General features: G+C 46.9%; 2 protein-coding genes and 1 long non-coding RNA gene across 7 annotated transcripts in view; 2 read left to right on the plus strand and 1 right to left on the minus strand.

Moving 5' to 3' along the window:
• Positions 1–5,253, plus strand: part of LOC137614035 (uncharacterized) — a 20,089-nt gene extending 14,836 nt beyond the window's left edge. For 3 of the 4 annotated variants that reach the window (XR_011039021.1, XR_011039022.1, XR_011039024.1), the window contains one exon: positions 4,174–5,253. This is a non-coding gene — a long non-coding RNA (uncharacterized lncRNA). The remainder of the gene's footprint in view (positions 1–4,173) is intronic. The other variant, XR_011039023.1, reaches the window with a different exon arrangement.
• Positions 1–8,523, minus strand: part of LOC137614017 (piezo-type mechanosensitive ion channel component 2-like) — a 21,136-nt gene extending 12,613 nt beyond the window's left edge. For both annotated transcript variants that reach the window (XM_068343423.1, XM_068343422.1), the window contains exons 1-12: positions 8,390–8,523; positions 6,361–6,456; positions 5,622–5,729; positions 5,500–5,542; positions 2,950–3,070; positions 2,219–2,549; positions 1,827–2,040; positions 1,592–1,739; positions 1,250–1,423; positions 1,027–1,141; positions 561–949; positions 42–159 (exon numbers count right to left, since the gene is read on the minus strand). In XM_068343423.1, coding sequence (XP_068199524.1) covers positions 42–159; positions 561–949; positions 1,027–1,141; positions 1,250–1,423; positions 1,592–1,739; positions 1,827–2,040; positions 2,219–2,549; positions 2,950–3,070; positions 5,500–5,542; positions 5,622–5,729; positions 6,361–6,456; positions 8,390–8,453 — 1,921 coding nt within the window. In that variant the 5' untranslated portion in view covers positions 8,454–8,523. The remainder of the gene's footprint in view (positions 1–41; positions 160–560; positions 950–1,026; positions 1,142–1,249; positions 1,424–1,591; positions 1,740–1,826; positions 2,041–2,218; positions 2,550–2,949; positions 3,071–5,499; positions 5,543–5,621; positions 5,730–6,360; positions 6,457–8,389) is intronic.
• LOC137614021 (band 4.1-like protein 3) lies at positions 5,307–27,494 on the plus strand. The gene is made up of 30 exons (XM_068343434.1): positions 5,307–5,385; positions 5,508–5,560; positions 5,641–5,766; positions 9,006–9,132; positions 12,599–12,657; positions 12,727–12,906; positions 13,688–13,792; positions 14,136–14,178; positions 14,274–14,349; positions 14,427–14,548; positions 14,628–14,724; positions 14,801–14,888; positions 15,706–15,750; positions 16,604–16,756; positions 16,838–16,935; positions 17,068–17,243; positions 18,386–18,463; positions 19,128–19,217; positions 19,292–19,425; positions 19,498–19,545; positions 19,896–19,925; positions 20,003–20,194; positions 20,503–20,958; positions 22,219–22,314; positions 22,603–23,319; positions 24,261–24,305; positions 24,423–24,521; positions 24,612–24,692; positions 25,185–25,306; positions 25,950–27,494. The coding sequence occupies exons 4-29, from the start codon at positions 9,051–9,053 to the stop codon at positions 25,293–25,295; spliced, it is 3,501 nt and encodes a 1,166-aa protein (XP_068199535.1). The 5' UTR covers positions 5,307–5,385; positions 5,508–5,560; positions 5,641–5,766; positions 9,006–9,050; the 3' UTR covers positions 25,296–25,306; positions 25,950–27,494.
• Positions 27,495–27,580: the final 86 nt, after the last annotated feature.

Here is a 27,580-nt window from a genome sequence, read left to right on the forward strand (position 1 = left end):
ACGTCAGACAGACAGGTGAGGATAGATGGGCATAGACAGACCTTCCATGTGGACAGTGATGGTAGACAGTTGTGTGTCTGCCTGTTTCTCTTTCTGCCTGTCTCTCTTCTCCGTCAGTGCTTGACGCAGCAGCAGCCAGAAGGTAAACAGACACAGCAGCTGCAACAACAACAAGTCATATAAATAACAGTCCCAGTACTATCATGAGTAACAGTAGTAGTGTCAGTAGTAGTAATGGTAGTAGTAACACTCATGTTAGTAACAGTATACTAATAGCAGTAGTAGTAACGGTAGTAGTAACAATAGTAATAATGGTAGTGTAACAGTAGTAGTAATGATAGTAGTAGTAACAGCAGGAGTAACAGTAGTAGTAGTAACAACAGTAATATAAACGGTAGTAGTAGCGGTAGTGCTAACACTAGTATTAGTAACAACAAGAGTAGTAGTAGTAACGATACTAGTAACAGTAATAGCAATAGTAGTAACAGTTGTAGTAGTAACAGTAGTAATATTAGTAGTAGTAACAGTAGTAGTAACAGTAATAGTAGTCGTAACCGTACCTTAGATGCCAGTTCCCTGCACGGATCGTCTTTTTTCGGGAACAGTCCCGGGACTTCCTGAACGGCGGGGAAGCTGTATACGTACTGCAGGATCACCAGCAGGTTACCGTAGGCAACCAGCCAGGGTGATGACATCAGCGTGTAGCGGCGCCGCTCTCGCATCATCCAGAGGACGCACGACCAGAGCAGCAGGACGCACGTCAACCAGGACACGTACGTGATGGACCACGCCATCATGGCGATCAGAGCGCAGATGTAACTCTGCTTGAGCAGGAAGCCGAACGCCACGGCGGCGACGCCGCTTCCCTCCTCATCTTGCCCCGTCCCTTCCTCTTCCTCCTCCTCTTCCTCCCATCCGTCTCCTTCAAAGACACACGTCTCCAAAGTGTCTGCGTGGAACACAACAGAACCAGGGTCACTGGTGGAACTGGTCCCCTATGTGCATGTCCAGATCTCACACACTCACCTGATTGGCTCAGGGAGTAGTGAGGTGTAGAGTAAACATCCAATCCCAGGGCCGTGCTCTGGGTGGGCGGAGCAAAAGAATCAGAGGGACTGTCATTGGTTGATGACATGAGCACCTGAATAGACAGGGAGACGGTTTCCTCAAACCACAACAGCTACGATCAATTCTAATCATTGGTTGGTTGTAATCCCGCCCCTTTTTGGAGACGCTGCCGTTTACTTACGTCTCGGCCCTCCGCTCCATCGTGAGCGCTCCTCCACTGCTCCCTCCGCCTCTCGGCTGTGATGTCACAGCTCACCTCCTCACTCAAGATGCTGGTAGAGGTGATGATGTCACAGCTCTCGGTGACAGCTGACTCCACCCTCTTTACGTCCCGCCTCCCTTCAGTGTCGATGAGCTGCAGAGACATGTGACACCCAGCATCCAATAACAGCAGGGACATCTTTTAGCATCTTAGCTTCTTGGAGTGACATCACGTGAAATGAGGTCACATTTCTGTCGCTACTCGTGCAGTGACGTCACGGCATGGCGGTGTGTGATGTCATGGCGTGTTGGGCGACATCACCTGGTTCCTCCATAGGCTGGCCACAGTGTTGTAGAGCAGGAGCAGCATGAAGGGGCTGCTGAAGTGGAACCAGCTGAGCTCCGAGTTCACCTGCAGCCTCCAGGGGGCAGCGCAGTCCGCTGACACCACCGAGACCAGGCCGAAGACGCTGTACAGGAGGCAATGAGCCAAACAATCAATCAATCAATCAATCAATCAATCAGCCAATCAACTTCCTCCTGCTCTAGCTCATTACCTGGCAGAGGTGCGGTTGGGAGGCCACGCCTCGTGCAGCGAGGGCAGCTGGTAGCAGTAGACAAGCAGGAAGTGGGAGGAGGAGTAAAGCAGTGACATCACAGACACGTATCTGAAGGCGATGGGTGGGACCTGACCTGACCACGCCCACCAGGTGCACAACACCTGGAAACAGAGGAGGTAGAGGAGGGAGGAGAGGGAGGGGAAGACGATACCTGGAGGGGGAGGGAGAGAGAGATTACCGGTCAGGAATCCACTGGTTACCAGTCAGTAATCTACTGGTTACCAGTCAGTAATCTACTGGTTACCAGTCAGTAATCTACTGGTTACCAGTCAGTAATCTCCTGGTTACCCATCAGACCTCTACTGGTGACCCATCAGCTGTTATCTGACCTGTGACTCCCAGCAGAACCGTCAGCAGAACTTTCCCTCCAGTCGTCGTCATGTTTCCCACCAGCTGCCTGGTTTTGTGAACCAGTGACTCCAGTTCAACCAGAACTTTGTGTCTGCTGCCTTCCTCCTCCTCATCCTCTCCGAGCACAGAACCCTCCTCAAACACGAGTTCCTCTGGCTGATGTTCTTCTGTGTTATGTTCTTCTGGATGACGTTCTTCTGGTTGATGTTCTTCTAGTTGATGTTCTTCTAGTTGATGTTCTTCTGGTTGATGTTCTTCTGGCTCACGTTCTTCTGGCTCACGTTCTCCTGGTTGATGTTCTTGCTGCGACTGGAAAGAAGGAGGACAAGAGATCTTTTTTTTTAACAGAACCATCTGGTTTCTGGTCGTCTGTCTCCACGTATCAGATTTCATGTTCCTGCTCTACTTTATGGTTCTGTCCTCCTCCAGCTGGAGCCGTGATGAATGGAGGAGGAAGAAGAGGAGGTCCGTCTGCAGGTCTGGTTTCATGTGAACAAACAGACTCGGACAGAACGACTCGGACGCTGCTGGAACCTGAAACCTAATCGCTGAAGCCGGTCCTGATGATGTCGCATAACCAGATTAGATTAATAAATAGCTTACTGCGTTACACGCTAATAGAGCGCTAATCTCTTTACGAGACAAGAGGAGACGACTTAACGAAGTTACACCTGCTTCATTACTCCGTGTGTGTGTGTGTGTGTGTTACCTGTGTGTGTGTGTCGCCGTTTACCCGGGTCATCAGCCTCCAGGTCAGCACGCCGACCGCCAGCACGCCGATGTCTGGACATACCTGTCTCACTGCCGAGCCCGCATCACTTCCTGAAAGACTGACGCAGACAGACAGACGCCGGTCCTTCATCACGTTACCAATAAAGTTATTTCATTCAAACTGACGTTTCTCCGTCAGGAGCCAACTCTAGAAGCTGCAGTTTAGAAAATAAAAAACCCACCTCAATAGAATATAATCTGATTAAAATATCAGATTTATTATCATGTATTTGACTCTTCGCTGCCCCCTGTGGTCGGATCGATAGCGACAAACGACGTACGGCTGTTAACAGTCAGATGGATCCGTTTGGCTCAAACAGTCGTCAAGTAAATGTACGCCTTCAGACAAACAAACAGACAAACACCGTCCCAAGTGGACGTAACATGTTTAAGCCTTCAAAGCGTTTCCATAGGAACAGCACAACTGGAAGATTTTACAATGAATTTGTGAATTTTAAATATAATCAGTTGTTTTTTTGGCTTTCACCATTTTATTTATTTAAATGTGTTGTTTGTTCCTTATTCTAACATATTGTTTGTTATCTAAACATGTTTGTTCTTTAAACATGTTTGTTCTTTATTTAAACATGTTTGTTCTTTAAACATGTTTGTTCTTTATTTAAACATGTTTGTTCTTTATTTAAACAATTTTGTTCTTTATTTAAACATGTTTGTTCTTCAAACATGTTTGTTCTTTATTTAAACATGTTTGTTCTTTAAACATGTTTGTTCTTTATTTAAACATGTTTGTTCTTTAAACATGTTTGTTCTTTATTTAAACATGTTTGTTCTTTAAACATGTTTGTTCTTTATTTAAACATGTTTGTTCTTTAAACATGTTCTTTATTTAAACATGTTTTTCTTCAAACATGTTTGTTCTTTAGTTAAACATGTTTGTTCTTTATTTAAACATGTTTGTTCTTTATTTAAACATGTTTGTTCTTTAAACATGTTTGTTCTTTATTTAAACATGTTTGTTCTTTAAACAATTTTGTTCTTTATTTAAACATGTTTTTCTTCAAACATGTTTGTTCTTTATTTAAACATGTTTGTTCTTTATTTAAACATGTTTGTTCTTTATTTAAACACATGGTTTTTTCTTTATTTAAACATATTGTTGTTTATTTAAACATTTGTTTGTCCTCTGATTGTTTGTCCTCAGCTCTGATTCCACTCGGTTACAACACGCTTTGGGCGCCGCCCACTATGACCACGGCCTGGTAACCCAGCGTCTGGAGGGCGGGGCTTAAGGGCACTGCGTTGGCGTGCGCAGCAGGGGATTGAACCGACGGCCTTCTGGTGGCGAGCTAAAGATCCGTGTGTTACTGTATGTTTATTGGTGTGTGTAGGTGTTTACAGAGCCATGCAGTCCAGACAGAGAGACTACTGTCTGCTGACACACACACACACACACACACACACACACACACACAGAATCGGATGTCAGAGAGGTCGCCCTCCTCTGAAGCGACACTCTTATTTTGGTAGTTTGGCTTCTATTTCCTGGTCGTCGTGACGACATTCTAGCCTCGACAGCCGAACCAACGACTGTTTGGGTCCGGGAGTCATGTGACCGCCTCTGGCTGGGTGTCAGTTTGTTTACATGTCGATAAAGTTATCCATGTTTGTATTTATTTGAAGGGGCACACGGTAAACGTTTAAATCTAAACGCTGGTTCTGGTTCTGGTTAAAGGTTTGGGCTCCATGAACGACAAGATTCAGGGATCGGAAAAGAAAAGATGAAAACACACAAACAAACAAACAAACATAAACACACAAACTTAAACACACAAACATAAACACAAACATAAACACACAAACGTAAATGCCTCCCTCCTCTGATAAATGATGTCTGACTTTTATAGCCGTTGAATCAGCAGTGCCCACACACACACACACACACACACACACACACACACACACACACACACACACACAGTGTGAGTCTGAAGTTTGAACAGAAACAGCTGTTTGTGTGACTCCCAGGTTCTCCAAAGTTCTGGTCTGGTTCTGGTCTGGTTCTGGTCTGGTTCTGGCTCTGATCCAGTCAGGGGGTCACAGAGATTCTCTCCGGCTGACGGCTCGTTGGGGGCGGGGCCGGTGGGTTTGAAGGGGGAACACTTCCTTTCTCCTGAGGGGGTGTGTCCTCCCCCACTCGTCCCCACGGGGCATTTCTGACACTCCAACATCACCCCCCCCTCCCTCACAAATGAAAATGAATGGCTGGTTTCCTGCTGCATGCCCCCCCCCCCACCTCGCTGCTACCGGGTCGATGAAACAACAACCATCTGGAATCTGGACCCCCCCCCCATCTAGACCGCCCCCGCCCATCTGGACCCACTTAGGACCGTAAACAGTCCCCACCAGCTTTCAGGTCAGTGACCCTCTGGACCCAGAAGCAGGCATGGTCTGGGTCACATGACCCTGGACTGACCCACACCTGATTGGTCCAGGTGACGCCTGATGACGATGATGATGTCATTCTTACCTCACCAGGCCCAGCTGCCCCAGTGCTTTCTGCCACGACGTACCTGCGGAGAGACAGACAGGTGAGCAGACAGACAGTCCGGTGGAGAGACAGACGGGTGAGCAGACAGACGGGTGTCTCACAGTTGGACTCTGGCTGCAGGGTGGCGGTGGTCAGCTGGAAGAAGGACTGCAGCAACAGGAAGAGGAAGCTGGAGACGCACACCGCCGTCACGCAGCGGGACGTGTTACCTAGGAAACGGGTTGATGATGTCATCAAAGAGGGGAGGTGAGGCTTCAGGTCGAGGCCGTTCGTTTACAGGCGCATGAACACGGACTATCAACAGCTGCATCCATTGTTATTGTTACGTTTCCTGTACGGTTGAGAAACCTTCAACAGAGCAGGAAGTGATGTCACACACTCCCCCTCCTCCCCTAGTCCCCCCCCGCCGGCCCTCTTCTGTATCCAGTCAGGAAGATCCTTCAGGAAACGCACACATCCTGTCTTCACCTGGTACGCCTCAGGGAGCACAGACAGGCTGGGTCTGGCCTACTTCCTGGTCTCAGTAACACACACATTCCTCCAGCGATGACATCATCACTAAGAACTGATCACCATGATGATGTCATCACTCAGCCACACCCAGCTTCTGTGTGTGAGCCCAGAACAGAAGCCAGAGACCCGTTCAGTGTGACTTCACTGACAGTGTGGATCACAATCGATCAGTATTGATCAGTATTGATCAGCATTGATCGATATTGATTGGTATTGATTGGTACTTATAAGCATTGATCAGTACTGATAAGTATTGATCGGTATTAATCAGTTTTGATTGGTATTGATCGGTATAGATCAGTATTGATCGGTATTGATTAGTATTACCTGAGGTGGAGGAGGCGGAGGGTTCTGGCAGCAGAGGCAGCAGCAGCAGCAGGAGGGCATAGACCAGAGAGAATCCATTATAGCGTAACAAACAAGCTGTGAACACACAAATCAATACGTCGATCAGTTTGTCAATACACATCAATCTGAATACTGATATTTATAATTTAATAAATCGATCCTGGAATAATTTAATGCTTTAGTGTATTGATACCAATGTTATTGATAATACAGTCAAATCAGAGCTTGAAAACATGAATTTAATGTTGATTAAACGATTTTTTTCATTATTGATTAACTGCATAGAAACAGTTGATCCAGGTATCGATCAGTTCATCACTGAAACATAATGTTTAGTACGACAACAACATGTTTATGTGAAAATTTGTCTGAATACACAAATGCAAACAGTTCTGATACTGATTGGGTGAAACTGGTCGCATCTGGACCAAACTGATCGGATCGATCTGGATCGGCTTTTGTGAACCGATGTAAACCGACACAACTGTTCCAACTGTTGGTCCTCCGGTTGCTTTGACGACATTTACGTTAGTTTGTGCAGATTTAGGCCGTTTGTAAACAGAAGACAGGAATAAAAAAACAGACGATGTGGATCCGACTTATCGGATAAACAGGAAGCAGCTGATCCGACACGAGAACGGAACGTGTGGTCGTCCGTAAACACCTACCGCCGAAACACGTCCGTGAAAACCTACTGCTTCAAAACCTCAACAAACTCAAAACTACCTGGAATGTTTCAAAAACTACCTGGAATGTTTCAAAAACTACCTGGAATGTTTGAGACACTACCTGAGATGCTTCAAAACTACCTACAATATTCAAAAACTACCTGGAATGTTCAAAAGAACCTGGAATGTTTCAGAACTACCTGAAACGTTTCATTCGTAGGTGAGCCAGATACTCAGAGAACTGGAGGTACCTTAGCTACTCTTCTCTCCCGTCCTGTTTATTCGCTGCAGGTTAGTGAAGCAGCCAATCACAGTACACACGTTTCAGACGTGTTGCATGAAGCATCAGCTTCAACACGATAACCCATTAGCATGTTAGCATGTGGGTGCTAAATAATGACAGATTAATAACAGCCTAGAGATGAACGTCCTGCTATTTCCGTGTGTGTGTGTGTGTGTGTGTGTGTGTGTGTGTTTGGGAGGGCACAGATTGGTTCCACCACTCAGGTAACAACATCTGGCTGTGTGTGAGTGTGTGTGTGTGTGTGTGTGTGTGTGTGTGTGTGTGTGTGTGTGTGTGTGTGTGTGTGTGTGTGTGTGTGTGTGTGTGTGTGGTTAGCAGTGTGTCAACACACACACACACTCACACACACACCTCCCCCTCTCTGTGGAATGTGAAGCAGTTTTAAAGGGAAGGTCTGTCCTGGAAGATCCTGGAACATCCTTGAAAGTTTTGGAACACTTCAAACCAGCAGCTAGCTTACCGCTAATGACGCCAGCTAGCCGGGAGAGCGAAGACACGCCCTCGCCAGACATCGGGGAGACATGTGGTGACATCACCAAAACAACGACCAATCAGAGCGAGCCAATCAGTGATGTCATCAGATTTTCACACTGAATGTCAGATGATTGATCGGAGGATTGATCAGATTGATTACAGGATAGAGGGACTGCTAAAGGTCGATCAGGTCAAGGTGGATCCTGGATTCTGGATCAACAGATCTGGATCCTAATCCAGATTCTGGATCATGTGATCCCAACCCATCCTGCTGTTAGCCTAGTTTAGCACAAAGAGGAAGCTGTCACTTAGTTTAGCAGCGTTTACACTAACAACTAATCAATCAGATACCAATAATGTAATCTGATCAATGAACTTGATCAGATCTGTATCGATAAACTTTAAACATTAAATAAAAAGATTACTTTAAAGTATTTGGACACACACTTTTAGAGTATAGTTTACTGATGAAACTTTTTCATGACGTCACATTCAGAGTGACGTCAGAGTACTTCAATAACCCCCCTTCCCCTCCTCAACCAGAACCTGAACCGGGTCTTACCTGCAGTCAAACTGAGGGGCAGCAGAACCCTGAAGACCACACCCAGGGCCAGCTCGGAGGACATCCTGAACCCGTGTCCGTCTGGGGTCTCAGTCCGGGGTCCCTGATCCGGGTCCGGGTCTGGTCCCGGTCCCCCCTCAGCAGCAGCAGACTGTCAGAGCTCCGTGTGCCCGCCGGAGGAGCCGCGGGTCCGAATGCGGGTGGCGACACGCCCCGGTGCCATCATCGGTCCTCAGGGACCCGCAGACAGATGCGGGCTGTCTCACGCCCCAACGAAAGACTGTCCCTAGTCCTCCTGTCTGTCTCTGGTCCTCCTGTCTGTCTCTGGTCCTCCTGTCTGTCTCTGGTCCACCTCCTGTCTGTCGTCCTCCTGTCTGTCTCTCCGTCCTCCTGTCTCTCCCTCCGTCCCCCTGACTGTCTTTAGTCCTCCTGTCTCTCTCTCCAGAATCTGAAGTTACATTTTTAGATTAACAGAAACACAAAATCCAACAGAACAAACAAACAAACAAACAAACAAACAAACTGTTGAGTCAGTTGGTTTCTTTCTTCTTCGTTGGTGTCAAACTGCAGCGGACTTTTCTTTTACTTCTATTTTTCTTTTTCTCCTCCTCCTCAGTGTCCGCCGAAAAACATTCAGAAAACTGATTCAAGTTCAGACCGAATGGAAGCGACGGCCCCGCCCCCTGGTAGAATGACGGCTGTGTCAGCCAATCAGAACGAAGGAAGAAGAGGCAGCGCAAACGGTAGGCACGAGACCACGCCCCGTCCAATTTAATAAATAAATAAATGAATAAAACAATGAATCTGAACATACACGTGGACAAAAGTAAGAGGACAGTTTCCTCTAGGATGGATGGATGGATGGATGGATGGATGGATGGATGGATGGATTCAGATTCTAAAAGCGAGGGGCAATTGAAAGATGGATGATGAATGAATAATAGGTGGATGATGGATGGATGATGGATGGATGAATAATTGAAGGATGGATGGATGGATGGATGGATGGATGGATGGATGATGGATGGATGGATTATAAATGGATGGATGACAGATGGATGATGGATGGGTGATGGTCGGATTATGGATGAACGGATGGATAATGGATGATGGATGGATGAACAATGGATGGATGGTTGATGGTTGGATGATGGATAGATTGACGATGGATGAATGGCTGATGGATGGATGATAGATGGAGGACGGATGGATGGATGATGTTGGATGATGGGTGGATGATGGATAGATAGATGATGGATAGATAGATGATGGATGGATAGATGATGGATGGATGGGTGGATGGATGGATGGATGAAGGATGATGGATGATAGATGATGGTTGAATGATGGATGGATGGATGGATGCATGATGAATGGATGATGGATGGTTGAATGATGTATGTATGATGGATAGATAGATGATATAGATGATGGATGAATGGATGATGGATGAGGAATAATGGTTGGATGACAGACGGAGGACGGATGGATGGATGATGGATGGATGAATAATGGTTGGATGACAGATGGAAGACGGATGGATGGATGATGCTGGATGACGGGTGGTTGCAGTTGAGCGTGTCCTCCAGCAGAGGGAGACAAACATAGAGGAGTCTCCCTCTTCTCTCCGTTCTTCACGCCCGACGTCTGTGACGTCAGAGATGACGCAGCGAACGGTTTAAAGGTGATTTCAACGGCGCGTCTTCACTTCAGATAAGCTCCAGGTCACGTGACAGGACTCAGCCGTCGTCTCCAGAGAACATCCGGCTTCTGATTGGTCCGCTGACAGGAAGTCAGTCCCGTTAGACCTAAACACCAAATCCCACAATCCTCTGCAGCATGGCCCGACTGACCCACAACAGCTGTGAACCCCGCCCTCTTCCTGTGACTGACAGCTGTGATGATGAAGAGAGGAGGAGGGGGAGGGGTTAATCTGTGTGGGCGGGGCCTGATGTGTCGGAGTAAAGATCACTAATCCATCTGAACAACAGACCAGAGGACAGACAGAGAGGAAGAAACAACAGACAGCGATTAAACACCTGCCTCTTCATCTTCATCTTCATCTTCCTCAGGTGAACACCTGCACAGGTAAAACACGTTCAGGTCTGATAGGAGCGTGTGTGTGTTTAGTTGTTGTGTTTTAGTGATGTCACTGTGTGATGTCGTCTGATCCGTCCATCATCATCATCATCATCATCATCATCATCATCATCATCATCATCCTTTTATTCAGCTGAACATCTGGTTCATGTTTCTATGGTTACTGAACGCGTTCTCTCTCATCTAGATGTTATTGAAATATGTATGTAAATATGTGAAACATGTAAAAACTACAGAGGCCCTGAAGGATCATGGGGGATTTTGATGGTGTTGTGTGTTGTTCACTCAGAGACAGTGTGAACACATTCTGGTGTGACTCCAGGATCAATCCATTTGGGGGGGGGGGGTTCAGTGGTGATCCGGATCAGATTCTGGATCCAGAATCATTTTAAAGTGTTTTGGACCAGAACGTACAAGAATCCAGATCTGGAATCGGAACCGGAACTGAACCAGATCCAGATCGGGTTCTAGATAGATAGATGGATGGATGATATTGATAATAACGTATTTCTTCTCTTCCTCTGCTGATCGATCATCCTCTCTTCACTGGTAAGTCAAACTCTCTCTTTATGACGTAGTGGCATTTATAAAACAAGCTGCACGCGCCTGATTATTTATTTATTTATTGATAAACCTTAAAGACTTTATTTAAATTCATGTCTTTCGTGAAAACAACAATAATAATAAAAGATCCAAATAGAAAAACGTGTTTCACGTACACCGTCCGGTTTATACGTAAAGGGATCCGCATCCTGCGTGATGACGTCACGGCCCCGCCGCGAGTGGTCGTAGGGAGAGATGACGTAGCATTAAAAAAAAAGAAAAGAAGAAGCGTCCGCCACCGGGAGGAAGAGGGTGAGCGTCCTGCACGAGGACAGGTAGAGAAAGAACCGATGGTTCGATCCGGGGAGGGGGGACGGGGGGGTTATTGATCACTGATAGGACTGATAGGTGATTATCGATGAGCGAGAGAAAGAGAAAGAGTGGGAGAGCATCCTGCTTCATCACTCTGCAGCTGTGTGTGTGTGTGTGTGTGTGTGTGTGTGTGTGTGTGTGTGTGTGTGTGTGTGTGTGTGTGTGTGTGTGTGTGTGTGTGTGTGTGTAGGGGTGTTTCCTGCTGCAGGACGGCAGACTCAAACACTCCCCACCGGAAAACTACCGCATCGCGTCTGCTGTCGCTTCACACACACACAAACACACCGATAATGCATATATGTGTGTGTGTGTGTGTGTGTGTGTGTGTGTGTGTATGTGTGTGTGTTAATGAGTGGCTGATGGCGTCACAGGTCATGTCTGATGGTTAATTATCGATCTCTGTTCGTCATTAACATGTTGAGCAGCAGAATCAGAATGTCATCAGATCAAATATAGAAATAAAATAATATAAATATAAATTTAGATATCAGGTAAAAAGTTTTGTGTAAAATTAAAAATTAAAATCAACATCTTAGAATATTATAGATGCATCCGAGTTCTAATCAATAACAGAATCACATTAAATTCACCTTAATGTACCGCCCTTTAAAATTAATGACTTGTAAAAAAACTTTTTGTGAAAAAACAAAAATTTATTCATTTATTTATTTAATTTATTTATTGAGATGTAAATAAATATTAACAGATAAATGTTTGCAATATTTATAGCTATTTATTTAGCTGTAATATTAGCCCTAATTCTTTAAACATGGCTAACTGCTAGCTGTTGTGTTTAAGGCACCTCAAAAACCAGGAAAACACAAACTCTGACTGGGACTAAACCTCATCATCATCATCATCATCATCATCATCATCATCATCATCTGAGGCCACATTAGACTACAATAGATTGTCTCTCAGCCATAAGCTCTCTCTCTCTCTATCACCATGGTAACCCTTCACCATCAGCTGGATGGGTAAACAAATGGTAACCATGTGGTCGAGGTGATGACCTCATCAAATAGTGGGCGGGTTTTAAACACAATGCGTCTCTTTTTTAGAGCAAAAGGTCATTTTTTTTGCTTCTGTGACAGTTTTATTCAGAAAATCTAATTTTTCTGAAGGAAAATCATTGTTGTTCTTGTCTCCATGGTAACGGTGCCCTGTCTTTCAGGTGAATGGCCATGATGACAGAACCAGCTGTGCCACAGGAGTGTTTCCCTGAAGCCGCCGCCCACTCCACACCTAAACTGGTAAAACAAAACAATAAACACACAATTACACCAGGAAGTAGACGGTGACATCGCTTCCTGTGTCCACAGGGAGGGGAGGGCGGACCGCCCCGGGGCCAAACTCAGAGCTCATTGGCCGAGGACTCGTCGAGTCACCTGTCGTCGGGCAGTCGGATCGCTCGCTCTCCGGCCAGAAACCCGCTGAGCTTCAGGACGATGCAGAGCAGAGTGACGCTGCTGGACGGCACGATGTTCACCTGCACGGTGGAGGTGAGACGGGTGGAGGGGGACGGGTGGAGGTGAGACGGGTGGAGGGGGACAGGTGGAGGTGAGACGGGTGGAGGGGGACGGGTGGAGGTGGACGGGTGGAGGTGAGACGGGTGGAGGAGGGACGGGTGGAGGTGAGACGGGTGGAGGGGGACAGGTGGAGGTGAGACGGTTGGAGGGGGACGGGTGGAGGTGAGACGGGTGGAGGGGGACAGGTGGAGGTGAGACGGGTGGAGGGGGACGGGTGGAGGTGAGACGGGTGGAGGGGGACAGGTGGAGGTGAGACGGGTGGAGGGGGACAGGTGGAGGTGAGACGGTTGGAGGGGGACGGGTGGAGGTGAGACGGGTGGAGGGGGACAGGTGGAGGTGAGACGGGTGGAGGGGGACGGGTGGAGGTGGACGGGTGGAGGTGAGACGGGTGGAGGAGGGACGGGTGGAGGTGAGACGGGTGGAGGTGAGACGGGTGGAGGTGAGACGGGTGGAGGTGAGACGGGTAGATTGACGTCAGACTCCGTATGGCAGCGAGTTCACAAAGAGCTGCCAGACAGACGCTGTCACATCACACGTGTTTTTATTTACAGTAAAGAGTAAACTACTCCTCGTCCTCCTCTTCCCCCTCCTCCTCCTCCTCCTCTTCCCCCTCCTCTTCCTCCTCCTCCTCCTCCTCCTCTTCCTCCTCCTCTTCCTCCTCCTCCTCCTCCTCTTCCTCCTCTTCCTCCTCCTCCTCCTCTTCCTCCTCCTCTTCCTCTTCCTCCTCCTCTTCCTCCCCCTCCTCCTCCTGTAGAAACGCTGTCGGGGTCTTCATCTCTTTGAGCGGGTCTGTGAACACATCAACCTGCTGGAGAGAGATTACTTTGCCCTGTCCTTCAGAGATGCTGACAACAACAAGGTAGCTGTTGTTTACCTGTTTATTTACCTGTTTACCTGTCTGTTTACGTGTTTAACTGTCTGATTACCTGTTTGTTTACCTGGTTGTTTACCTGTCTGTTTACCTGTCTGTTTACATGTTTACCTGTTTGTTTACATGTTTACCTGTTTGTTTACCTGTCTGTTTACCTGTCTGTTTACATGTTTACCTGTTTGTTTACCTGTCTGTTTACATGTTTACCTGTTTGTTTACCTGTCTATTTACCTGTTTACCTGTCTATTTACCTGTTTACCTGTCTGTTTACCTGTTTATCTGTCTGCTTGTCTGACCTTTTACCTTTTATTTTTACCCTTCTGTCCGGTAGAACTGGTTGGATCCAGCGAAGGAGATGAAGAAGCAGATCAGAGGTCAGTAGCTCCGCCCTCTCTCTGCGGGAGGCGGAGCATCGTGAGCTTTGTCCTCATTGACTGTGCAGATAAAAGTCTTCATCGCCGTCTCCCAGGTGTTCCCTGGAACTTCTCCTTCAACGTGAAGTTCTACCCTCCTGACCCCGCCCAGCTGACGGAGGACATCACCAGGTCAGCCCCGCCCTCTTGTCCGTCGCCACCGTCACACCGTTAGCACACCTAAGGGACGGCTTCCTGTCTGTCTGCAGGTACTTCCTGTGTCTCCAGCTGAGACAGGACATCGTCTCCGGTCGCCTCCCGTGTTCGTTCGTGACTCACACCATCCTGGGCTCCTACACCGTCCAATCGGAGCTCGGCGACTACGATCCAGGTACCGCCCACCTCTCATGCAGGTCCGTTTACGCCGTGTCGGAACGGCGGTGGTTGTGACGTGTCCGTCTCTCCCTCAGACGAGTGCGCCTCCGATTACGTCAGCGACCTTTGCTTCGCTCCGAACCAAACCAAAGACATGGAGGAGAAGATCATGGAGCTGCACCGAACCTACAGGTGTGTGACAGGGCCACGCCCCCTTTACGTGAGGAGCGACACCCCACTGACCACTGACCGCGGTGTATTTGTTTAGAGGAATGACGCCGGCAGAAGCCGAGATGCACTTCCTGGAAAACGTGAAGAAGCTTTCCATGTATGGAGTGGACCTTCATCACGCCAGGGTACGAACACGCAGGACATCATGTGACCCAGAACCACACCTGGTACCCGGTACCTGCCTCCAACCATTAATCTGCTACCCCGTTAGCTGCTAAAATTAGCAAATTAGTTTACACTAATATTAGCAGCTTACTTACACATTTTGGAGCTCCGTTTGTTGCCGGGTAACCATGAAACCAAGGCCAGTCTGGTTAGACCTTCAGGTGACATCAAAGCCGACCCCGAATACCCCGAGTGGACATGCGTGTCAAGCTAGAAGCAGCAGTTTGTAAAGAAAAACAAAGATTATGAAGCTGCGTCTGTCGTTGGTGTTTTGGTTGAAGCTCTTGATTTGGTTTAATTCCAGATTATTTCTACATTTTTTGGTGGATTGACATCAAAGCTGTCGCGAACATCACCGCTGCTCATTTCCTACTTCTGGATGCTGACAAATTACTGACACACGACCCACTTCCTGTCGGTGATCGATCATCTTTCTGTGGGTGTGGGTGCCACAGCATGGATTTTTCCATCTGGGATGTTTTCTATTGATTCAGTGACGCAGCTTCACCAATCAGATCCACTTCCTGTCTGTCAGATCCGAACCAGCAGAAGACCTGATCTCAGATCAGTCAGGCGCCATAGGAACAAGAATCCTTTAATCCAGAAGGTGGTCATACATGTCAACAACATGTGACATGATCTCAAATGAATGTGTGATAACGCTGACTCGGCATGTTGGGGCATGAGGTGACCATGCTGCCTTCGAGTGGCGTCGTAAATGTTCCCATTTAGACCGGCTGTTCTTTTTTTTTGTCTGTCTGTCTGTCTGTCGGGTAGATGGTAGGAAGCCGCTCTGATTGCTTGCCTTCAGCTAAGTCAGAGGTAAGACCGTGTTTGTGTTCTTTATGTCGTTGTTGTCCTGTGTTGTCATCCTTTTCTACAGCGTTCACACATCTGCTTAGTTATAGGAAGTCCTCAACTTACGAACATTCGTAGATATGAATAAAGCGCTTCACAATATCCGACTGTTGTCGTGCAGCTCCCCTTTCTGCCACAACCCTACATGCTAAATGCTACAGTAGCTACAGTGGATCACCAACAGCTGACTCTGACTGTTGGTGTTGATGATCTTGAAAACTGGTGGAAAGTTCCTTGAAGTGTTTTCTTCTTCTCCTCCTCAAGGATTAAATTATCAGGATTAACGTTTACCGTAAACAATCTGGATTAAAATGATCATGTGACTCATGGGTGATGCTTAACGATAGATATTGGAATCATACATACGTATTTTAATATGATTATATGTTTTTATTCTGATTTATTGTACAGTAAAATATATTATGTGCTCTTAACGGTTTTCTAGTGATTTTTAGAGTCCAGTATTTGTGATGGACGTTAAGTCCAGTGAAACAAAGTAAACTTTGTTTTTATTTTTAAACTGACGCAAAATCAGAACTCTAAATTAGAACTCTAAACAACTAGAACCTGTATTTAATTTATTCTTTGTTGTTTAAATGTCCTGTAGTTGTTTATGGTCATTTAGTATTTAGAGTAGTGATGACATTTAGTTGAACTCAAATGTAGATTAGAGATTCAAATTCAATAAATAACAATTTATGAACAATTCAACTTATGAACAACCTCTAGAAACTACTTATGTTCAAACAAAACAAAAGACCACCAATGAGACGCGTTCCCTTTCAGTCATTGATCACTGTCTGTGGTGTGTGTGTAGGACTCAGAGGGCGTGGCCATCATGCTGGGCGTGTGCAGTAGTGGCCTATTGGTCTACAGAGACAGACTGAGGATCAACAGGTTCTCGTGGCCCAAGATCCTGAAGATCTCCTACAAAAGGAACAACTTCTACATTAAGATCCGACCTGGAGAGGTGAGGCGCGGAACACCACAGAAGAAGAACCCTCCATACACCTCCAGTAGAACCAGCTGATATCTTGTTGTCTGTCCCCAGTATGACCAGTTTGAGTCCACCATCGGTTTCAAGCTGCTGAACCACAGAGCGGCCAAGAGACTGTGGAAAGTTTGCGTGGAACATCACTCCTTCTTCAGGTAGGCCCATCTGATGTGTGTCCAAGGTTGTTTACACATTTATTTCCTGTTTGTTTGTTGGTCGTGACCTACCATTCCACTGGACGATCTGACTGTCTGTCCATTGTCCCTGTTCACACCCATCTTTCTCAGGCTGAGGTCTCCAGAGGAGACCCCGAAGAAGTTGATGTCTCTGGGTTCGAAGTTTCGCTACAGTGGTCGGACTCAGATTCAGAGTCGGCGAGCCAGCGCCCAGATCTCTAGACCTGCTCCCCACTTCCCCCGGTGCGTCAGCAAGAGGAACCTGATGAGCCGGAGCCTGGATGGAGGTACCATACCGGTCCTGAGGTAGTTCTAGTCCCAGTAGAAGTGTGGTAGTGCATGTTCCTAGTAGTCTTTGTCTAAGTAGGAGTATTTTTGATTCGTGGTGCGTTGAGTCTTTTCCTGGTCCCTGTAGTGATTTTACTGGTCTAGGTATCCTTGTGGTTCCTGTACTTGTGCCAGTAACAGCTGTTCTGGTCCCAGACGTAGCAGGTTTTGGTTTAGTATTGGTTACATGGATTACTGGTTTGAGTAGTCGTGGTTCCTGTTCCAGGTGTAGAACTCCATCTAGTGGAGGCAATGTTTCCAGGAGTGTTAGCTCATGTCTCAGTCATTGTAGCCCCTGTTCCAGTAGTCAAAATAAAGGTCCAGTAGTACACATACAGTAGTAGTTCTGGGATCGGTTGCAGTTTATGATTCCAGAAGATTCCTGGTCCAGAGGTCATTGTGCTTGTCCAAGTGTCCTGGTCGTTCCTGTACTTGTGCCAGGAACAGTTGTTCTGGTCCCAGTCGTCACAGGTTTGGCCAGTATTGGTCCTAATTTCATTAGTCGTTCTGGGATTGGGTCTCTTAGTTGGAGCAATGGTTTGAGTATTCCATGTTCTGGTCCCAGGTTTAGGACTCCTCCTAGTGGAGGCAATGTTCCCAGGATTAGTGGTCCTTGTCTCGGTCATTGTAGTCCTTGTTCCATTGGTAAAGTAAAGATCCAGTTGTACACATTCTTACAGTAGTATTTCTGGCATCAGCCATAGTTCAAGGTTCCAGAAGACTTCTGGTCCCAGGGATCATTGTGGTGGTCCAAGTATCCTGGCAGGCCCAGTACTTCTGGTTCACTGAGTTGGTCCCTGTTGTAGTAGTAATCCTGTTGTTGGTAACCATGTTTAAACTTCCAGCAGAGTACTGGTTTTGGTAGTCCCAGTGTCAAATCTTGATTGGATTTCTGGATGTCTGATCTGGTTCCAGCTCTGTGATTGGTCAGTAATTATTTGGGCTTATGTCCTTGTCCTTATAGCCATAGTTCTGGTTCTAGTTTTGGTAGTACTAGTATTAGCAATAGTTGCCTTCAGGTTCAACTCAGTATTTATACGTTAGTCTATGTTACTTCTTTCCTTTCATTTGTCGGTGACCACAGTTTTTGATTGGTCCTCAGCGTCGAGGGCCCCGTCCTCTCTGATTGGTTCTCCAACCATCACAGTGTCACCCCAAGCCAACGGTGGTGCCCTCACAGGTAGAGCTGATTACTGCAGTAGTACTGAAGTAATCCTGCTATGCGATTGGCCACAGCTGGAAATGCATCACCTTGTGAGGGAATGCTGTCTCCTGATTGGCTGGAGGGGCTCTGCTTTTTCATCTTTTTGTTTTCTTTTGTTTTCTCACCGGTGTAATCGTGTAGTACATCTCCATTCAGTCATCAGTAACTTGATTGGACAGAATTAACCTTACAGATGTGTAAGTCCCACCCTAAAGATGAAAGTTTAATGTCTATATTGTGATTTAGCTCCGCCTCTTTTTATTTGACTTTTGATGTTTTTTTTCTGCTTGAAATAAAAGATGGTCATGTTAGCATTTTAGCACCTCTTGCACCTCTATACATACATTTTTTATTTCATAATTTCTCTGAATACTGGAGGCCAGTCCAGGAGTTTTTAACCTGACCCTGCTAACAAACAAACAAACAAAATAAACACAGGTCAGAACGTGGTAGGAATAACAGATTATGGCTTCATTACGGTTCTTAATGTTGATTGGCTTATTGACTTGGGCTGCCTTGCATGTCCCCTAAGCTCTAATCGGCTCGCTGTTGCCATGGCAACGAGCAGCATTTTGGTTTTGCTGTCGCTTTACATGTCGCTGCTACGAACGCAAGCTAACATCCGTTTCTATGCCCGTAGATATGGGGGCGGGGCTATATGGAGCATCTAAATACATCACCACCAGTGACCTTATCACCGTGGTAACACCTGAGAGGAGGGCGGAGCAAGGTACGGAAGACAAATTCTGAAGAAAACAGGTGACTACATTGTTGAGACTGACCTTTCGACCTTTAACCTTCCAGTTGAGGAGGTTCAGGTGTTGGAGGAGGAGGTGCAGCAGAAACCTGAGGAGGACATGAAGGAGGCGGAGCAAGAGGAGAAGGAGGCGATACTTTTTCCACAGAGTCCTCTAACTGATCAGAAACAGGATACCAAGGTAACAAAGACCTGATCAGGTCCAGGTAGGACAAACCGTCCAACGTTGACCTACCAGTGTGGTTGTTTGCAGACGGACCTGACGGACACGGCGGTGGAAGGAGACCTGACTGCGACCGAGGTACCACCCACCGGTTCTGTCAAGCTGCTTTCAAACAGTGGCATGCGAAGTTATTTTTCCCGAAGCATTTGGCCAAGTGATCCGTATGTTAGCCAATCACATCCGAGTTGTGACGTCACAATTTGCATCGTGCACCCGAAGACCTTGTATTCTGCTGTCTTGAATGTAAAAGAAATGGAGTGGTCGTTGGTCGCTCTTGTTGCTCCGGGACAGACAAGAGTCTCATCTCACCGTCCTGAAAGTTTGTGATGCGTATTAAACCAGGGAAGGAACAGCTCGCGGTCTGAAAGCTCTTTAATAGATAGACTAGTTGTGGTTGAGGTCTAACACGATCCCGTCTGCCCCCCTAGTCTGACCAGGATGAAGACCTGAAAACTCTGGTGAGGCATCAGCGTTCTTGATGTTTTCAGATGTTGCCTCTGTAAAGAGACTCAATAATTCTGCTGTGGTTTCTCAGGAGACGCTGGGGAGTCCAGAGGAGGACCAGGGGCCTCCGATGACCATCAGCGCCCTCAGACGCTCTTTCTTAGAGGGGGGTGGAGGAGGAGGAGGAGGAGGGGGGATGACGGAGTGGGACAAACGTCTGGCCGCCTCGCCTCTGAGACGAGGAGACGATTTACCGATGATTGAGCCTCTGGAACCAGAAGAGGTGAGGAGAAACTGTTGGGAGGAAACATGCTGCCCTCTCCTGGTGGATAGAGGTATTACAGTGGTTTCTTGCTAAAACAAGGTTCACTTTTCGCAATTTTTTCTAGTGCAATGTGTGTAAATAAATGAAACATGGATGATCACATCATTACATTCTAATCACTTGCTTTGCGTTCGTTCTGACCGCAGCATTGGGCCCTCCCATTGGACGACCCAACAGGGGTTGGTCCACTTTGTCGAACACTAAAGCCACCTTAACTAGTGCTACTGACCCCGTCTTTCCTCATGTTACTCACCTTTGCGCTCCAGGAGGGCGGGGTCATGATAAACCAAGCTCACCCTCAACCAGTCAGAGAGAAGAGCTACGCTGTGGGACGAAGTTACTGCACCTCCTCCGGCAGGGTCGTCACCATGACAACCAGGGACGACGTTCCCCTGGCAGCTGGGAGTACAGAGAGTGGCAGGCAGGTCAAAATCATCCCACTGTCTGCCACAGATGATGTCATCACAGGGGGACCGTTAATCACGATTCGTGAGGTAAAGACGCCAACCTCGCCATCAGAGGCACCACCTGCCGTCCCTGACATCAACAGTGATGTCATCAGCGGGGATACCTTAGGACATCTGGACCTCAGCGGTGTCAGAGCTTCACCTTTGACCCCACTGCCCCTCCCTGAATCACCTTTGGAGGAGCTAAACAAGCCAAGCCTGACTCCATCGCCAGGTCACCTAACAGGCAGGATGTCACCCTCCATGGTCGGCGTGGTACGCTGATTGGCTGGTTAATGGTTGGCATGACAGCGAGCATGAGGCGCAATCATGGCGACCCAGCAGCGACACGCTAACCCCTACGGCGCTCAAACAAACGAGTCTGAACGACGGCTCGTTGGAGTCTGTTCAAGCTGAGCACCTCAGCTCCAAGACACTGCAGTCAAGTGTGGTGGGTTGGTCATGTGATCCAACCCCGCAGTGACCAGCGATCATCAGAATCTGTAGGAAAAGCCCTCAGACATCCTGTGGCCCTTCCTGCCAGCAGGAGGCAGTGTGGAGCTGAAGTGTTCAGTTTAAGCTCAGCTTCCCCTTCACCTCCGCCCAGATACCTTTTGCTTCTCTTTTTCCAGTCAAAATGGTTCCAAAGCAGCACAAACTGTTTCTTTGCCTTTTTTTCCCCTTCTAACCAGTGTTCTTCACTGTTCTTTTATGGTGCTGCTTCACTTCCTACCTTTGTTTTGATTGGTTGTGTTGGTTTCCTGGTACTGCCCTCCTTGTTTGAGTCCTCTACAGTTTTCTAGACCTTCTTTTACTACAGATAGTTTTAGCTGCTGTAATCCCTCAGGTCTTTTTTTGGGACCAGGAAGTAGAGATGTGACATAGACTTACAAACCATGAAGTTGAATTAAAACCTACTACATACAGACTGGTGCAACGTAGGGGGACCGTGGATTTGACTTCTTGTACCCTGGGGTTTGATCAATTCACTCTAGATGCTGATGACACTATCTTATACGTCATAGCTTCTATGCTTGAGAAATACCTAAAACCAGTCAGACGGGCAGCAGAGAAAAACCCAATGAAGATGTCCAATGCCTTCCAACTACATGATGTATTTTAACTGGACTCTTATTGTGTAGTTTTCTTCCTGTTGTGTTTCCTCACATGCTTTTGTTTCTTTCCTTTCGTCTCTCGTTACTGTTTAACTTCACCGTTGGTAGTATCTACTGCACGTGTGCAGCAGGAAGTACTGTAGCTTGTCCACCTTCACTAAACACGGTTTCTGCATTATAAACTAACAACTAACAAACTCCATAACCACACCCCTTTGGTCACGTCCTCTATGGCCACACCTCCTGCATGGCTGTAGCCCGGCTGTCAGTTTCTATTTGAAAGCCAAATATTTTCTCTTTCTTTGGAGACCTTATTTAAATAATTGCAGAATGAAAGATGGGGTGAAAGGTTTCCACTTCTTGTTTATGTGTTTGTCTGCCTAATCTTTGTACATGTGATTGTTTGTTTGTTTGTAACCAGCATAAACCAAGATTCAATGAAATGTCTCCTGAGCTGACTGCTCTGCTGAAGTCGGCTCGGGAACAAAAACCCTTCAGTGAACACAACCTGCTGAAGGTGCCTGTCGTTCTGTCTACCTGTCTGTCTACCTGACTTAAAACCTGTCTGTATGCCTGTCTATATGTTCTAACATATAATTGTCTGGTGGGCCCCCAAGACATGCTCCACAGCCAATCGGAAAGCAGTAGAAACTAATTTAACAAAACAAAGCAGGTTCCATACTTGTTTACTTACTTACTGACAGACTGACTTATTGACCTACTGACTTACTGACTTAATCACATGGTAGTTGACTTTGACTACCTGCTGGTAAGATGTAATGATTTTTGTCTCTTTTTGTTTCAGACATCAGAGAAAGTGGAAAGGGTCTTCTTGATGTCCGAATCATGTGACCAAGACCACCCAATGAAAGATGAGCCTCAGGTAGCAACAGGAAATCTAGTGGGCCCGCCCCCTAGTAACCCACCGCCATCCCCACCAGGGTCTTGTATGACACATGCTGGTGATGTCTCAGAGGAATGGCCCAGTGGTGATGACAGAAACAATGCTAATGCTAACCAGGCTAAAAGTCAAGCAGACAAACATGATTTCAGTGATGATGATGCCAGTAATGATGAGCCTAGCAGCCAGGCTAGTGATGATAGCGCTACTAGCGAAGATGCTATCAGTGTGCTAGCTCAGGTAACAGTGGAAGAAGTCGTGGAAACTGCAGTCAGACAAGCTCAGAGCCCAGGTGCTAATGGTACCAATCAGGATAGCATTAATGCTAACTTTGCAGTTAGCCATAGTCAGCAAGAAGTAAGTAGCACTGGAGGTAACAAGAGCCCTGGCACCAGACCTGGTTCTGTTCTTGGAGCTACACCCACTGGGAGTCAGAATTACCATGATGACGAAGACTCCACCGACTCTGAGGAGGAAGAAGGACGGTGGTGGTTCAGAGAAAATTCCCCTCCTCCTACTTTGCCACGCCCCAGCTTGAGGTGTGCCCCCTTCTTGGCCAATCAGATGCAGCCATCCAACCACAGTGATGATGATGATGATGAGTCTGAATCTCTGCAGGAGGTAACACAATACCCCGGTTATTCCCTCCCCACTGCCCATGAAACGCACCCCGTGGACAGTTAAACCTTCTTAGTGACCCCTACCTCACTACCAACTGCCCTGGTGGTTGCTGTCTCAGTGACTCCTGCCTTTGGGCAATCTTTCCAAGTTAACCCCTTCCCCAGCAAAGCTTCCCCTGGTGATGTTTGCTCCAGTGGATTGTTCCACGGATAAACCAACCCCAACAATCCCTCATCAAGGTAAACCTGCTCCAGGGAAACCTACCCCAGAAACTCTTGTCCCAGCAAAATGTTCCATAATGACACCTAATCGAGGAAAACTTGCTCCAGTGACCCCTGAACCAGGTAAACCTTCCCCAAATACTGCTGTTGCCGTGATGCCTGCATCCAAAAAACTTGCCCCAGTGATTCCTGTCCTGGTATAACCTCTCCCGAAGCAACCCTCCCCAGTCACTCCTTGTACTTGGACCAGTCCCATTGAATCCTGGCTTGTGATCCCTGTCCAACTGCCCGATTACTCATTCCCAAAGAAAACCAGCTCCATCCCGCCCCAGTAAAACCCACCCCATGGAACCATTCTCAGTAAACTTGTCCAGGGACTCATGCCAACAAAAAAACAACAACCCAGCCCTGTTGACCTCTGTCCAAGAACAGCCTACCCCACCAAATTTTCCCTGGTGATCCCACTACCAAAGAAACTCCCTACCCCAGTTGAACTTGCCCCCGTGTTCCCTTTGTCCTGAACCCTACCCCCTCGGCTGGTGATATCAAGGCAGTGCAACAAGCCAGGTAGACTTAAAAAGCAGAGTAGAAAAGACAAAGTGGATAAAAAGATTAGTCGAAGACATATTAAGGGTTAAACTAGATAAAAATAGGTATGAAATCATTTTTGATGTTTCATTTGGGTTTTAAAGTTGTAAATATTCTCTCTGCTCCTGTCAGGAAGTTCCAGTGATGAGGAAGACTCTTACTTATGAAGCTCCAGGGGTGAGGACAACATGATATTTGGGTTTACTAGTAAAAATGATTTGTAAATCATTCCAATACAAAATCAATAATACTTTAGAGTAGTATCAGGTCAATACCTGTGGTTGTGTCCTCCAGAGCCGAGCGAGCTTTGAACCTCCAACAGGGGTGCTGCTGAGTTCCAAGACATTCACCGCAGAGACGTCCAACACGACAACCACGACACACATCACCAAGGTAATGCACGAACCACGCAACGTCTGTCACACGTCTGAGGAAACAGGAAACGGGCCTCTCCTTAAATCTCCCTCTGATTCTTGTCTCCAGACGGTCAAAGGTGGAATTTCAGAAACCAGAATCGAGAAGAGAATCGTGATTTCAGGAGACACTGAAATCGACCACGACCAGGTAACCGCTGACCCCCATGGAGGTGTGTGACTGCACACCCTAATGAAACCAGAGCGGAACAAACCTCTAACAGACCGATCTAGATCTAGATGAACCTGAAACAGACCTATAAAGATCTAGATGAACCAGGAAAAGACCCATCCAGATCTAGATGAACCTAGAACAGATACATACAGACTTTGAGTCTGGGCACACCAGTACAGATCCAACCTGGGAGCTTTTCAAGACTGACCTGTTCAAACCCGGATCAACACCAAATGGACCAGAACAAATCCGGATTAACCCATAAGTCATTTAAACATTTAAACAAATGAATCCATTTGAGCCAGACCCGGACTAATTTGTCAGATATGGTCAGAACACATCCAAGGTTGGCCTGTCTGGTCCTGGGCTGATGCTGACCTAGATCAGGATCAGGACCTGGATCGGTAACTGAACCAGGATCAGGACCTGGACCAGTACCTGAACCGGGCTCTGATATCTCTCTTTAAGGCTCTGGCGGAGGCGCTCAACGAGGCGCGGCGGCAGCATCCCGAGCTGTCCGTCACGCGAGTTGTTGTCCATAAAGAAACGGAAGTCTCTCCTGATCATGTGATTGATTAGTGACCACGCAGGTAAGGGGAAGGGTCAAACCCCGTCCCCTACAGGTGGAACGTCTCAGGCTTGATGCTGATTGGCTGGCTGTTGCATGGCAGCATTCCGATCGAGGCATGTTTGATACGTGTGTCTGTTCAGAAACGTGAAATTCATTCAGGACACTTTTGGTGTGAAAATATTCTCCAGTGTTTTTGAATTTCCTGTTTGAACGACTTGTTTCTTTAAATCGGAGTAGAGTTTGAGCTGTGTTGCCTCTGATTGGTGGATGCGTTAAAGATGTTATCCAATGAGTAGCGGCATGCTTAAACCCTGCTGGTTTAAAGAGACAGTGGATTGCATTGGACTAACATACAACCGACTCAATGACACTGTCCCCTCAGGTGTGACATCATTCGACAGCAGAAATGAGGGCATGTGGCCCCGCCCCCTGCGGTTCGACCAGTTAATTTAAGCTAACGCAACTCACAAGCTAGATCTAAATGTAGCTGATCTTCACTGGACAGAATCAGCAACAATTGAGAGGACAGTGGAGACATTAGCATGCTAAGCTATGCTAATATTCTGGACCACTCAAGCTTGCTAACATGCTACTTAGCATGACATGTTTAAAAAATTCTGGAATAGCTTCTATTTTTACAGCTGCTCCTGTTTCCCTTTCAGGACTGACAACGGGAGCCTCTGCTGCATTATGGGAGCTGTAGTCCAGATGATATTGTTTGCAGCAGCCCCTGGTGGACATTAACGAAACTGGGGATTCCCACATTAGCGCGACTTGCATGTTCCACCTGAACACACCAGCCACTCCAGGAAGCTGCAGATCCGACCAATCCCTGTGCATGTCCTAAAAAAATCACCTTCATATCACCACAACTTACCAAACGTCATGAGCTAGCAGCTCGTCACTTCCTGGAGGGCGGGGCCCGTGCAGCAGCACCTGTCTGTTAGCTTCAGAGCAGCTAGCATTAGCTTGTGTGTAGAACTAGATTTAGCTGAACAGCAGAAAACACTATAGTTAAAGGAATAAATGATATACAGACGAGAGACAGACGGACAGACGTGCTGCTGTAGCGTCAGTCTGTTCCCATAGCAACGACACTTCAATAGCTAGTCAGCCAACCGTGATTTATCACCACAAATTAACACCCACACCTACTGCTGCATTTACTTCCTGCTAAAGACGTCGTGTATCCACACGCCCGACAAAGCCGACATCTCATTGGCTGGTTCACTCGGGGGTAATCGCTCCTGACTGTGTACACTAACAGTTAGCAAGTTAATCAACGGTTAGCATCACACATGACTGAACCCGGTGGGTCACCTGACTCTGGATCCAGTATTAAGTTTAAACAGAGATCCGAAGATAATTCAGACCTAAAAATATAAAAGATGTAAAATCATGGAATTCTCGGTGAGGAGCTATGCTTTTATTCTGACGGGTCAGCGCAAACTCCTTCCTGTCTGAAATGTAAATGAGCATGAATGCTAGCGCTGTAGCCACTCTCTGCGTAACAGCTAAATGTAAGCTCTGTTTTTACCTGAACTGATATAGTAAGGTGCCATCCTCTCACGTCGCCATGGAAACCCATCTGTCTTTGTATGTGTTGTTTATTTCTGTGTATTTATATATTTATTATTTATTTACCTGTGTCTGAAACCCCAGCCAGACTAATCGCTCCCTCTGCTGACTTATTGAAGTCAGACCACTCCCACTGGTGTCTTGTTACAGACAGACCACTCCCACTGGTGTCACGTTACAGACAGACCACTCCCACTGGTGTCATGTTACAGACAGACCACTCCCACTGGTGTCATGTTACAGACAGACCACTCCCACTGGTGTCATATTACAGGTCAACTACTTCCCCATGCTTCATTTTCCTGACCACGCCCTGTGGTATTAGATAAGACAACAACCCCTGCCTCATTTACATACCAGCCACTCCCCCTAAACTATCCCACAGACTGCCCCCCCCCCATGCTTTTAGATTAGATTGACCACTCCCCCTGCTTTTAGGTGAAGCTGACCACGCCCCCTGGTTTTAGGTTAGACTGCCCACTGCCCCTGCTTTTAGAATTAGACTGACCACATCCCCTGGTATCATATTACAAACTGACCACGCCCCTTGCTGTCATTCCATAAATCCTGTTTTTTTCTTTATGATAATCACACATGGATCAAACATGGATATATCTTTACCCGCCAAACGCAAATAAAATAATAACAAAAATAATTTTGACTTCCTGTCTTGTCAAAGAAAACTAAATTTAAAATGCATTTTATTTATTAGTGA

This window comes from Antennarius striatus, chromosome 20 (assembly GCF_040054535.1).
Source record: "Antennarius striatus isolate MH-2024 chromosome 20, ASM4005453v1, whole genome shotgun sequence".
In the NCBI taxonomy this organism is placed as follows: domain Eukaryota; kingdom Metazoa; phylum Chordata; class Actinopteri; order Lophiiformes; family Antennariidae; genus Antennarius; species Antennarius striatus.

Coding starts and splice junctions, on each gene's coding strand:
- LOC137614021 (XM_068343434.1), top strand. CDS start 9,051: ATGGAAGCGACGGCCCCGCCCCCTGGTAGAATGACGGCTGTGTCAGCC. Junction 14,725..14,800: donor GAGCTGCACCGAACCTACAG/GTGTGTGACAGG, acceptor GTATTTGTTTAG/AGGAATGACGCCGGCAGAAG. Junction 24,693..25,184: donor CTGAAATCGACCACGACCAG/GTAACCGCTGAC, acceptor TCTCTCTTTAAG/GCTCTGGCGGAGGCGCTCAA.